The 13,806-nt window shown below is 37.0% G+C and overlaps 3 protein-coding genes across 3 annotated transcripts in view; all 3 read right to left on the bottom strand.

Moving 5' to 3' along the window:
- Window positions 1-4,118, bottom strand: part of CBG13942 — a gene marked incomplete at both ends in the record, with an annotated part of 6,840 nt that extends 2,722 nt beyond the window's left edge. The window contains 5 exons of the mRNA XM_002634787.2: window positions 312-564; window positions 1,423-1,905; window positions 3,476-3,580; window positions 3,635-3,781; window positions 4,062-4,118. Of these exons, the coding sequence (XP_002634833.2) occupies window positions 312-564; window positions 1,423-1,905; window positions 3,476-3,580; window positions 3,635-3,781; window positions 4,062-4,118 (1,045 nt within the window). The remainder of the gene's footprint in view (window positions 1-311; window positions 565-1,422; window positions 1,906-3,475; window positions 3,581-3,634; window positions 3,782-4,061) is intronic.
- A 1,201-nt stretch (window positions 4,119-5,319) lies between these two features.
- On the bottom strand, window positions 5,320-6,355 carry CBG13943 (the record flags this gene model as incomplete). Its single annotated transcript, XM_002634788.1, has 2 exons — window positions 5,320-5,447; window positions 6,157-6,355. The coding sequence occupies 2 exons, from the start codon at window positions 6,353-6,355 to the stop codon at window positions 5,320-5,322; spliced, it is 327 nt and encodes a 108-aa protein (XP_002634834.1).
- Window positions 6,356-8,497: 2,142 nt separating this feature from the next.
- CBG13944 overlaps window positions 8,498-13,806 on the bottom strand; it is a gene marked incomplete at both ends in the record, with an annotated part of 11,989 nt that continues 6,680 nt past the window's right edge. The window contains 5 exons of the mRNA XM_045236301.1: window positions 8,498-8,766; window positions 9,177-9,371; window positions 10,606-10,810; window positions 11,766-11,963; window positions 13,080-13,313. Coding sequence (XP_045095292.1) covers window positions 8,498-8,766; window positions 9,177-9,371; window positions 10,606-10,810; window positions 11,766-11,963; window positions 13,080-13,313 — 1,101 coding nt within the window. The remainder of the gene's footprint in view (window positions 8,767-9,176; window positions 9,372-10,605; window positions 10,811-11,765; window positions 11,964-13,079; window positions 13,314-13,806) is intronic.

Raw genomic sequence — 13,806 nt, 5'->3', positions numbered from 1 at the left:
CACCGAATGAGACCTAATGCCCTAGTTTTCAAGTTTCTAGACCAAAAATTCGCGTAAAAGCTCGTTTTTGATGTCGGAATCGCTTCAAAATGACTCTGAACCCCAGAAAAAAGTCTATTTTTTCACCGAATATAGTCATGTTTATACTCATTCTGAAGCTCTAAACGCGCGCCAAATTCAAATTCTAGGCTCGAAAATGAGTTTTTTGGGTCTCAAATAGCTCATAAATGAGCGTTCTGGCTTGAAATTCTCGGATTTTTGGGTCTCAAAGTAGCTGAAAATGGTCCAAAATTCATAGAATTTCGACTCACTGATCAAATTATCTCTCATTTTCTCGACCAACGGCGTCAGATCCTCGCTGCTCAACTTCTTCTCGCCAACCAGTCCCTTCAACATTCCAAACCATCCACCAGTCTGTTTGACCACTGTCTGCGTCTCCTCCTCCTCCTCTCCCTCGTCATCCGACTCTTTCAGCGATCTCAAATCACCGCGAAGTGATCCGATCTGATTTTTCATCGATTCCACAAATCGATTGTCCTCTTCGGCTGCAGCAGAGTCGTCGTTCTGGAAAATATATGATTTAAGGATGAGCAATTCGACAATTTAGGCCAGGATAGGCCATTTTTGACTATTTTAAGCCAATTTTAAGGTCATTTTTAGGTCATTTTAAGCCATTTCAAGCTGTTTTTAAGCCATTTTAGACAACTTCAGGCATTGTTTTTGTCATTTTAAGCCTACTTTAGGTTATTTTAAGCGTCATTTTCGGCTATGTTAGTCGATCTGTAAGACCATTTTTAGGTTTTACAGATCATGTCATATTTCTGGACTTTTTAGTTCGTTGCAGGCCGTTTTTGGGCTACGTTAGGCGATTTTAGACAGTTTATGGCCATTTTCAGGTCATTTCAGGCCATTTTTAGGTCATTTTAAGCTAATTTTAAGACAATTTTAGACAATTTCAGGCATTTTTTTGTCATTTTAAGCCTAATTTAGGTTATTTTAGGCGTCATTTTCTCGATCTTAGATCATTTTTAGGTCATTTCAGGCCATATTTCTGGGCATTTTAGTTCGTCGCAGGCCGTTTTTGGGCTACGTTAGGCGATTTTAGACAGTTTATGGCCATTTTCAGGTCATTTCAGGCCATTTTTAGGTCATTTTTCAAGTTTCTTGTGCCATTTTTCAGCCTTCAATGTCCATTTTAAGGTCATTTTTGGCCACCTTTAGGTTATTTCAGACAATTTTTGGGTCCTTTTAGACCATTTTAGCCTATTTCTGGACCGCTTCAGATGATTTTAGGCTATTTTAGACCATTTTTAGACCTCTTTTCGAGTCTTTTGGACCGTTTTTAGGTCATTTTTCGAGTTTTTCAGACGAATTTGAGCTCAATGTAAGCCATTTTAGACTAATTTAGACCATTTCTCTCACCTCCTTCTGATCGGATCGATCCAACGACTTCAAATCCGACGGTTTTCCACTCAACGCCCACACTCTCGCCTGTTTGCCCTTTGGCTTCGGTGACGTCGTCTGACTCAGCTCCTCGCCCTTCTTCTTGGCTCCGCCCCCTCCGATGCGCTTCTTGAACATCTCCTCACGCCTTCTGAGCACCTCTTCATCTGGAGATCCAGGCGGCGACGTGGATGTGTACTCCGAATCGGATCCCGAATCGATTTGCGCTGATTTTATCGATTTTTCCGTCGATTTTTGGTTTTTTTCGTCTGGTTTCTTGTGTCCCGGACGGCTGACGATCAGGGAATCGATGGTTTTTTGGGATTTAGCCGATTCCTGGAACGATTTTGGCTTCTTGACGATGGATTCCGTGGCACGAGCTGATTTGGCCGCTTGGGAGAGTAGAGAATCGAATGTGTCGTCAAAGGTACTGTAGATGTTGGATGGAGGGGTTGTCAGAGCCTGGAATATGGAATTTTTGGGTCAAAAGGCCGGGAAAATAGCATGAAATTGGCTAAAAACGGTCAAATATGACCTAGAAATCCAATTTCTGGAATTTGTAGGCCACCATAATCGAAATTTAGGTCATTTTAAGCCAATTTTAAGCCAATTTTAGGTCATTTTAAGCCAATTTAGGTCATTTTCAGCCATTTTAAGCTAATTTTAAGCCAATTTTAGGTCTTTTTAAGCCATTTTGAGCTAATTTTAAGCCAATTTTAGGTCATTTTTAGCCAATTTCAAGCCAATTTAAGCTAATTTTAAGCCAATTTAGGTCATTTTAAGCCATTTTGAGCTAATTTTAGCCCAATTTTAAGCCATTTTAAGCTAATTTTAAGCCAATTTTAGGTCATTTTTAGGTCATTTTAAGCCTTTTTTACGTCATTTTAAGCCAATTTTAAGCCAATTTAGGTCATTTTAAGCCATTTTGAGCTAATTTTAAGCCAATTTAAGCCAATTTTAGGTCATTTTTAGCCAATTTCAAGCCAATTTAAACTAATTTTAAGTCGTTTTTAAGCCATTTTAAGCTAATTTTAAGCTAATTTTAAGCCAATTTAAGCCAATTTTAGGTCATTTTTAGCCAATTTCAAGCCAATTTAAACTAATTTTAAGCCATTTTGAGCTAATTTTAGCCAAATTTTAAGCCATTTTGAGCTAATTTTAGCCTAATTTTAAGCCATTTTAAGCTAATTTTAAGCCAATTTTAGGTCATTTTTAGGTCATTTTAAGCCTTTTTTACGTCATTTTAAGCCAATTTTAAGCCAATTTAGGTCATTTTAAGCCATTTTGAGCTAATTTTAAGCCAATTTAAGCCAATTTTAGGTCATTTTTAGCCAATTTCAAGCCAATTTAAACTAATTTTAAGTCGTTTTTAAGCCATTTTAAGCTAATTTTAAGCTAATTTTAAGCCAATTTAAGTTTATTTTAAGCCATTTTTAAGTCATTTTAAGTCGATTTTAAGCCAATTCAGGTCATTTTAAGCCATTTTTAGATCATTTTGAGCTATTTTTTGAATGTTTTCAGCTATTTTCATGATTTCAGGGCATTTTTCGTCGAATTCTGGTTCATGTTGTGCTTATTTGTGTAAATGGCTTAGCAATTAAAAAAAATTCGGCCATCAGACCTCTTTCTATGCGATTTTGCACAGAATGGCCTAGAAAAACGAAATTCGTGGTTTCTAGGCCAAAATCTATGCTTAAATCCATTTTTAAAGGAGAAAATGGCCGAGGAAATCAATTTTAGAGCTTTTCAGGCCACCGAATTCATTCTTCAGAGGAAAAAGCTGGAAAATTGAGCTAAAACAGACTTTCGTCTTCGGTGGCCGAGTTTTTTGAAATTCCTTGGCCATGAGTCTCAAAAAGCTGTTTGGAGCCCAAAAACTCAAAATTGCAGATTTCTAGGCCAAAAAATAGCATTTTTAGACCGATTTTGGGTTATTTTGGGTCATTTTTCAATAAAATGGCCTAGAAATCCAATTATAAGGTTTCCAGGCCAAAATTTAAGATTTTTAGACATTTTTCGATGAAAATCTCACCGTTTCATCCCTCAAACTGTCGGAAAACGCATTTCTGAAGGTGTCGCCAACTAATCCCAACAATTTTTCGGCATAGTTCAAATTGACGATAGTTTGATAGATAACCTGAAAAATGCAATTTTTTGCCTTAAAATTTCCAAAATTTTCATCAAAAATCACCAGAAAAACGACATTATACTCGTTGTCCAGCTGAAATTTCATTGTATAATTCCCATATTTCTTCTGCCCATTGTTTCCTCGCTCTTCCATCAGCGTTCCTTTAATCAGCTCATTATTGATGGCTTCCGTGAAATTTACGTCGCTTTCCTGCAAAAAATTAGATTTTTTAGCTTTAAATTGCCTAGAATCAGCTGAAAATTTGAAAAAATTGGCTGAAAATTGAACTTTTTTCAATTTAAGCTATTTTTGGCAGTTTTTCAGTGATTTTGAGTGAAAATCAGCATTTCCAGCCAAATTTTTAAGCCCTAAATCGCATAAAAACAAGCAAAAATAGCTTGAAATTCGAGAAAATTAGACAAAAATTGTTTTTTTTTTTTGAATTTTCGCTAATTTTGGCACTGTTTACAGTTTTAAAAAACCGACAAACCTGATAATTCCACAAGCAGACGCCTCCTTTTGTGAAAATCGAAAAAAGTTCAATCATTTCTGCTCAATTTTCAGCCGATTTCAGCGATTTTCAATGGCTGAAACTGCAAAACACGTGTAGTTTTGTCGTAAAGTCCCGCGCATTGATGGTTCTGGTGCGCCGCATTCGACGACACATTGCGGAGGAGGAATTGGAGGGAAGGGGGAATATTTGAAAACGGAAGGGGGGGAATAATTATTGATTTTCGGGGAAATTAGCTGGAAAAATCAGTTTTTCTTTACTTTTTCACAAAAATAGCCGGAAAACAACCCGAAAACTATTACAAAGTACTATAATATTTGGTTTTCAGTTAGATTGTGAAAGAAAAGTAATCTTTGAGCTCAATTATCTGTTTTCCTGTAAAAGATATCAAAAAGTTGCCAACTCATAAAATGTTTATCATAATATCACAAACATTTTATCAATTGACCTCTTATTGATATCATTTACAGAGAAAGAGATAAAAAGTCTTGGAATAGAAGAGTCTAAAATTTTCGAAAATTCCAGAAAAAAAGGTGCAAATTGTGTTCAAAATATTGCAAATTTTATGGGAAACTTGAATTTCAAGCCGAAAAAGTTAAAAATGCCATTTTGCCCATATTATGCCCACTTTTTGCCCAAATCAAGGCTGTGGACCGCCGTTGACCAATCAGACAGCTAGAAAAACCGCCTTTGATGACCTTGGTACCATGGAAGACCACCGAAATTGCCAACTTTAAGCCCTTATATCTCAGTTCCTGTAAGAGATATGAAAAAGTGATAAACTGATAAAATGTTAATCATAATATGGGCAACATTTTATCAATTTATCACCTTTTGATATCTTTTATAGGAATTGAGATATATGCGTTCAAAATGGTAAATGCCAATGAGATCGAGCACTTGACTTTCTTTTTTCTTGGTTTCTGTAAAAGATATCAAAAATTTATCAACTGATAAAATGTTTATCACCATATCAGCAACATTTTATCCGTTGAAAATAGTTTCGTTTCTCAAACAGGAAACGAGATCAATAGGGCCCCCCGGCTCTCTGGGTATTTAAAATTTAGCTTAAAATTAGAAGATATACAAAACTTTTTAAAAAAATGTTGCTGATATTATGATAAACATTTTATCATTTTATCATTTGAAAAGTCGAGTACAGAACAATGGGATACAGAACAACGAGACAAAATCAACAAAAAGTTCAAAAATTTCAGAAAATTCCCGATTATCCAGGTTATTCCTTCCAGCGATGAGCACACGAATTGTTGGCACACCGATAGAAGATGGTCATCGGTTCGTCGGCGGAGCGCGTTTGCAGCTGCATGAAGTACGCACGTTCGTGAGAGCACAGCGGACACCGTTCTGCAACACAAAATCGATTGAATTTCAGATTTTTTCCAATTTTTTGGGGTCTGGAAATATCCTAAAATGACCCAAATTTTCTAGGTCATGACCTAGTTTTTTCTAGGTCATGACCCAATTTTTTTCAGGTCATGACCCAATTTTTTCCAGGTTATGACCCAATTTTGATATCAATTTTTATCGGTATTTCAAAATTTGAAAAATGTAAAAAATTTTTTTTTCAATTTTCTAATTTTTCAGAATTTTTTTTCACAGATTCCTCATCTTTATGCCATTTCGGGTCGTGGTATCAATTTTTTTCAGAATTGGACGATTTTGAAATTTTTCAAAAAAAAAATTTTGAATTTTCATATTTTTTGAACTTTTATCACAAATTCCCCATTTTCACGCCATTTCCGGTCGTGATATCGATTTTTATCGGAATTGGATGATTTTGAAATTTTTTGAAAAATCGATTTTTTTAAAGCAATTTTTAATACTTTCATTGAAGTCAGCTCTTCGAGAGCTTTGAAATGAGCCCCAACACGACTAGGCTCCGCCTACTTTGAAATTTCACCTGGGTACACGCGACGCACGACCGCGACGCGTCTGAAAAACGAAAGTGGGCGGAGCATAGGCAATATGGGGCTCATTTTGAAGCTCGCGACTTGAGAAAGCTAGCTAGGCCAATGTTGAGCCGAAAATTTCTCATTTTTTTGCTCCAACCTACCATCAGTGACTTGTGCATTCTCCCAGGCGCCCGGTCCACCCAGCACATCATCGATATCCTTGAGTTTCGGATAGATTCGACTGCTGATAGTCGCGACAATCGGACAGACGTACGGACACGCCGAACACGAGAACTGCTGACACTGCTCGCCGGTCTCGATTTGGAGCACACATCCACACTCGGGACAGAATGTTAGCATTTCGATTCTGCAATGATTTTAGATGGTTTTTTGAGGGGGGAAAATGATCAAAACTAGTGCAAAATTCGTTAAAATCGGCTGAAAAATGCCTAAAACAGCTCAACATTGAAAAATCAGAAAATCTTTAATTTTAAGCCAAACTTTACAAACTTTTTTTTCGAATTTTTTAAAGCTGAGCAATCGCTTAAAATGGTCCAAAAAAGCTTAAAAACTGCCAAAAATTGACTGAAAATGACGACAAGATTTTCGAAAATCTAGAAATTTCAAATTTTTTTTCCAACATCGAGATTTTCAGCCAAATTAGGGATTTTTCTGAAATTGAACATTTCAGTTTAAAAAATTCAGTGAAATCATGAAAATTGGCCGAAAATGAGCCTTTGATCCTGAATTCCGCTTTCTCAAGTCGCGAGTTTCAAAATGAGCCCCATATTGCCTAGGCTCCGCCCACTTTGATTTTTTAGATGCGCGTCGCGGTCGTGCGTCGCGTGCGCCTAGGTGAAATTTCAAAGTGAGCGAAGTCTAGTCGAGTTTGGGCTCATTTCAAAGCTCTCGACGAGCTGAATTCAATGAAAGTATTAAAAATTACTAAAAATCTGAAAAATCACTGTGCCTAAATTCGAAAAAAAAATCGATTTTTCAAAAAATTTCAAAATTATCCAATTCTGATAAAAAGTTTTTGACCACTTTTTGATCAATTATCATGATTTTCAGTGATTTTCAGGGGATTTTTGTGATTTTATATGTTTTTCATTGATCCAAAAATCAGATTTTTTTTTTTGAAAAATTTCAATTTTCTCCAATTTGGAAATTTCAAGATTTTTAGACTTTTTCAGCCAAATTTTGGGGGTATTTTTCTCAATTTTCAGAGTTACAGTAACCAAAATAGCCAAAATTTCAGTGTTTTCTTTTTTCATTTTAAGCTGAGCAATCGGCCCCCAAAAAGTACAAAGTTGTCGATTTTTGAGTGAAAATTTCAAAATTTTTAGGATTTTTTCAGCTAAAATATAAGAAAAATAATGCAATTTCAGGGGGTAGAAAACCTCTAAAAAGTCAATTTTTAGATAGAAAAATGATCTGGAAATTCTGTTTATTAGAGGGGGAAGAAAAGAGAAAATCAATTAAATTTCGAATTTTAATAAAAGAGAGGAGAACCACCATCACCATATTTAATTATAATTCAAGTAACTTGTAATGTTTAATAAATCATTCTATTAGAACGGCAGGGGGAGGGAAGAATTCCAGTATTTTATGGGAAAAAATTCTGGAAAAAAACGAGGAAGAAAATTACGATTTTAGGGCACATTTTCAGGAATTTCGGGCGAAAATATTGATTTTTAGAAGGATTTTAGGGGAAAATAAGCCAAAAAAAGCAGCGAGAAATATCAGACTTTTTGGGTTGAAAAATTGGTGAAAAATCGAGGAAAAATAAGCTGAGCAATCCGCCAAAAATCGAAAAATTGAGCCAGAAAATCGGGGTGTTTTCGCGCTCAAAAATGGTCAATTTTGGGTCTGAAAATCCGAATTTTCAGCTCAAAAATTCGAAAATAAGCTGGAAATTCTCATTTTCAGGTCGCAAAAAATCACTTTTCAGAGCTCAAAATATCGATTTTTAGCTCAAAAATCACATTTTCAGGTCAACAAATTCTATTTTCGGGGCTCAAAATATCGATTTTCAGCTCTAAAATCACATTTTCAGCTCCCAAATTTCACTTTTTAGAGCTCAAAATATTGATTTTTAGCTCCAAAATGACATTTTCAGCTCTAAAATTTAACTTTTTAGAGCTCAAAATATCGATTTTTGGCTCAAAAATCACTTTTTCAGGTCAACAAATTCTATTTTCGTGGCTCAAAATATCGATTTTCAGCTCCAAAATTTCACTTTTTAGAGCTCAGAATATCGATTTTTGGCTCAAAAATCACTTTTTCAGGTCAACAAATTCTATTTTCGGAGCTCGAAATATCGATTTTCAGCTCCCAAATTTCACTTTTTAGAGCTCAAAATATCGATTTTTCAACAATTTTTGGCGTAAAAATACAAATTTCAACCTTAAATTTCAGTTTTTTCGGCTCATTTTGGCTCATTTTTCGCCCAAAAACCCAATTTTCAACAAAAATCCCCAATAAAATAGCACAAAAATGCAATTAGATCTGTTGTCTCGGCTCTTGCTCCTCCTCCTCGACTCCCACCACTTCCTCTTGATGAGGGAGATCCCTGTATACGTCTTCTCCAACTTCTTCTTCTTCTTCTTCTTGCTCTCCGACGTCTTCTCTGGCTCCGGCTCCGCCGCCCACGTCTTCTCCATTGGTCACTACGTCGTCCCCGGCTCCATTGCCACGTGGCACAACTTCAATCTCCTCGGTGATCACCTCCTCTTCCACGTACTCTTGGCCATCGAATATGAATCGTTCGCCTGCAAGAAATAGACGAATTAGAGGGTTTTGAGGGCTGAAAATCGCTGAAAGTCTCCATTTTTTGAGTAAAAAACGGCTAAAAATGAGCAAAAAAAAACTGAAATTTCAGCTAAAAATCAAGAAATAAAATGAAAAAAGAAAGATTTAGGGCTGAAAATGACTGAAAATCCCAATTTTCTGGGTTAAAATGGTCTTCAAATCGTCGAAAATGGCTGAAAATCTATTCCATGGGTTCTGTAGATCCATTTCCAGGGGCGAATTTCAGCCAATTTCAGCTTCAAAAGAGCCCAATTTACAGGGTTTTGGGGCTGAAAATAACTGAAAATACTAGTTTTTAGGTTAAAATCGGTCCCTCACGGTCAAAATGACCTAATTTTTGGCTCAAAATAGACTCTAAAAGAGTGCTTACCAGTTCCAGTAGTGGTCCTCCTCGACAAGAGGTTGCCATCGGTGTCAACTTCCTCCACAACGTGATCAACCACCTCTTCGTCCTCGCCCACCATCATTTTCATCCGCTTATTGGCATTTTGGGAGCCTCTCACGCCTTGTTCCTCGTGGTGCTGCTGATGGTGTGAATGGTGGTCCATGAAGTCGCTGGAGGACGCTGAAATTATAGAAATGTTGATTTTCAGCCAATTACAGCCATTTTTAAGCTATTTTCAGACCATTTTTAGCCATTTTAAGGTCATTTTAAGACAATTTTCAGTCAAATTTTTGCATTTTAAGCCAATTTCAGACATTTTTAGCTCGTTTTCTTGCCAGTTTGACTCGTTTTTAGCTGTTTTTAGCCAATTAGGACTCACTTTAAGACCATTTTCAGCCAAATTCTCGCCTTTTAAATCGAATCTAGGGCTGTTTTAACCATTTTCTGACATTTTTAGACCATTTTCAGTCAATTTTCTCCAATTTTTAATATTTTCAGGGCATTTCAGGTCAATTTTGGCTACTTTCACTCATATAAAGCATCATTTTCAGACCATTTCCAGCCAAATTTCAACATTTTTGGGTCGTTTTTAGCACATTTTTAGCTAAAAATTCTCGTCTTTAATGGCTAATTTAGGGTGGTCATTTTTACAATTTTCAAGCCTTTTTTGGACGATTTAAGACCGTTTTCCGCCAAATTTGAACATTTTTGGGTCGTTTTTAGCCATTTTAGGCTTATTTTAAGCCTATTTTCAGCCAAATTTTTGTCTTTAATGGCTACTTCAGGGTCATTTTAACCGTTTTCAGTCAATTTTCGGCTACTTTCAGTCATATAAATTATCAATTTGAGACATTTTCAGAGGTTTTGACAGCATTTTCAGCCAAATTCACCTCTATTTGGCTGACAATTTGGACATTTTTGGGTCGTTTTCAGTCATTTTAAGCTAGTTTAGCCTCATTTTAAGCAATTTTTAGTCAAAAATTAGACATTTTCTAGTCGTAAAGTCATTCGTTTTGGGTCATTTTCAGCCAATTTTCAGCCTTTTTAGGCTCATTTTAAGCAGTTTTTGACCATTTTCAGCCCCAAATTTACCTCAATTCGGCTGAAAATTTGCAAATTTTTGGGTCGTTTTAAGCCAATTCTAGTCTTTTTAAGCGCTACCGTAAAACCTGTAATAGAAGGGCCCCCCCTGACTTTCAACTTTGAGCTCAATTATCTCGGTTTCTATGAAAGATAACAAAAAGTTGTCTACTGATAAAATGTTTAGCATGATATCAGCTACATTTTATCCGTTGACAATTTTTCTATATCTTTATCAGGAACCAAGATAAATTGGCTCAAAGTTGAAAGTCAGGGGGCCCTTCTATTAAAGGTTTTGCGGTAGTTTAGCCTATTTTCAGCCCCCCAAATTCACCTGCATTCTGTTCTCCCATCAACTCGTCCAGATGCTTTCTCATCGAAGTGATCAGGTCTGGCACGATCAACGCGACGTCCTCCGGATTCGTGGATTCCAACGTTTGAAGCCACTCGGACACGGCCTCGTGCTGTTTTCCGGGTAGTCGCGCGTCCAGCATTCGCGCGATTCGGTTTTCGATTTTTCGTCCTTCCAGACGGACGGCCTGCAAGAAATCGAACGTTTTTTGAGTGATTTTTCGTGATTTTGATCTCGATTTTGGACAGTTTTCAACACCGTTTTGGACCCGAATTTTGTGATTGATGAGGTCATAATGTGTCTGAAAATGCCCCATTTTCGCGGAATTTCAGCATTTTTAAGCCAATTTTCAGTCGAAAAAATCGCCAAAAGTAGCTCTCGAAATCGGCTGAAAATGATGGAAAAAAGACTCAAAATATCGATGATTTTTGGGGTTTGAAAACACGGGGAATTTCAGCCTGAAAATCCAAATTTTGAGAGAAAAATTTCAGAAAAATAGGCATTTTCAGCTCAAATATGTTCAATTTTGGGGCTGAAAATACGGAATTTCAGCTTAAAATAGGCATTTTCAGCTTAAAAAACATACATTTTGTGTCTGAAAATCTAAATTTTCAGCTCACAAAATTCGATAATCAGCTGGAAAATCACATTTTCAGGTCGAAAAATCAACTTTCTGGGCTCAAAATATCGATTTTTGGCTCGGAAATCACATTTTAGGGAAAGTGGAAAAATAAAAGCCAGAACTCTCTAGATTTTTCAGTCAAAAAGTACCCTTTTTTTTGAGTCATTTTTTACTATTTTAGGTCAATTTCGATCTCGATTTTGGACCATTTTTAGGAGATTGCCAAGCTCAAAATGAGCTGAAATTTTCATTCAAATCAGGCTTAAAATCAGCCAAAATCGACTGAAAATGATCGAAAAATGACTTCAAAAAAAATATATTTTCAGCCTAAAATAGCCAGTTTCAGACGTGTCGAAATTTTAAGCTGAGTAGCACGGAAAGCTCATTTTTTGGGGTGTTTTACTCGATTTTTCATGTTTTTCGGGTCAAATTAGCTCGAAAAGCTCATTTTTAGGCTTATTCGAGTCGAATTTCCATCGATTTTAGGGTAAAAAAGCCCAGAAAAAGCAGAAAATCCTACCATATTCGCCACTCTTCCAACGTCCGACTGATTATGTGCATGCGCTCGGTATCCCATTGGGTCTCCGTGATGGTGATGGTTGTGGTCCCCGTAGTACTGTACCTCCTCAAACATGTCCTCGTCAAAGTACAAATCCTCGAATTTTCGCTGGGTACGCTTTCGAGCGTTCGCCATCACATATCGTCGCATCTCGTAGGCCTGCAAAGCGGTTTAAGCTGAGCAATCGGGTGGAAAATGACTTGAAATCGGTGGGAAATCAGTCTAAAGGGGTAAAAATTGGTCTGAAACCATCTAGAATGGCCTAAAATCGCGGAAATCGTTCAAAAATGGTTCAAAAATGGCTTAAAAACGAGCCAAACTAGCAGAATATGACTCAAAAATTGTCGAATTTCGAAAGCTGAGCAATCTCATATATGGGTACTGTAGATCCATTTTCTTGGGGCGAATTTCAGCCAATTCCATACCGATTTTGACAGTTTTTCGGCGCGATTTCAGACGAATTTTGAGCTATTTTCAGCCGATTTCAGCCATTTCCAGGCTAGTTTAAGCTGAGCAATCGACGAAAAATGGCTTAAAAACGAGCGAAACTAGCAAAAAATGAGTCAAAAATCGGTTTTCAGAGCACATTATAGCTCAAAAATCGTACTGTACATCATTTTCCGACCATTTTCAGACAATTTTTGTCAAATTTTCCCAATTTTGGCTCAAAATGATTGGTTTTTCACCAAATTTCGGCTTGAAATAGCTCTAAAAAACGCCTAGCAGCTGGAAATCACTGAAAATTCGACTTTTGAAGGTCGAAAATCGGCATAAAATGCTCTAAAATTAGGTACTGTACATCAATTTCAGCCAATTTTAGACCAATTTTGGGGATTTCAGACTATTTCAAGCCGATTTTGGACCATTTTTCAGCCGTTTTCAGACTCAAAATTGGTCGAAAATGGTCAAAAAATTGCTGAAAATTGACTAGGACCCCAAATTGATGAAATGATCAAAAGTTATCGAAAAATGAACCTAATCAGCCAAGAAGGGGTCAAAAATCGACCAATTTCAAATGCTGAGCAATCTGATATATGGGTACTGTACATCATTTTCAGCCAATTTCAGACGAATTTTACCTATTTTAGATCGATTTGAACCGATTCTTGGGTGATTTCAGACTATTTTAAGCCGATTTTGACCATTTTCAGATGATTTTGGACTATTTTATGATCATTTTCAGCTCTTTTAACCTCTGAAAAGCTCATTTCCAACCGATTTTTCTGGAATTTTTTGGAATTTCCTGCTAGACTATTCACCCACCTCCTGACCCACCTGTTTCTTGTTGATAACCTCTCTGGGATCCGTCTCGCCCGTCTCCACGAATCTGGCTACGGTCTGAAGTGGGGAATCGCTTCTGAGGAGCTCCTGAGCCACGCTCCTCGTATCGCTGTACAGTTTCGGCGTCTTTCGCAGCTCAATGGGCGTGTCCGACAGGTAGTTCACGATGTATTGGACCAATACCGGTGATGATCGAATGCAGTTGGGCACAGTCTCCAGCCAACACACCTGGAAACATTTGAACATGAGGTGATAATAGACTCCGCCCACTTTAAGGGGTCCTGAACTTCGAAATGGGCGCTTTAAATGACTAATTTCGAGCCAAAATAAGCCTAAAATGAGCAATTTCCAGCTCAACAGGCTTTTGGAATCCCTTGAAACCCCCAAAGCTAAACTCAGCTCATCGAGAGCTTCAAAATGAGCCCAAACACGACTAGGCTCCGCCCACTTTCATTTTTGGCACCAAAAAGGGGCGGGGCTTAAAATTGAAACTACTGTAACTCGGTCAATTTAGAATTTATGCGGAATATTCAAATTGGATCGCATTTGACACGTCCCCAGCTTCAAAATGAGTATAAACAAAAATAAACTCCGCCCATTTTGATTTTTGGACCCCATAACGGGGGTTACTGTAGCTCCAAAAGTCCGCAAACACCGAATGAAGCCTAAAGCTTTAGTTTTCGAGTTTCTAGACCAAAACATCGCTTTTAAGCTTGTTCGA

This window comes from Caenorhabditis briggsae, assembly GCF_000004555.2.
Source record: "Caenorhabditis briggsae complete genome, chrIV, whole genome shotgun sequence".
Classification (NCBI taxonomy): domain Eukaryota; kingdom Metazoa; phylum Nematoda; class Chromadorea; order Rhabditida; family Rhabditidae; genus Caenorhabditis; species Caenorhabditis briggsae.
Note: the sequence above shows the minus strand (reverse complement) of the source record. Positions and strands in the feature narration are given on the sequence as shown.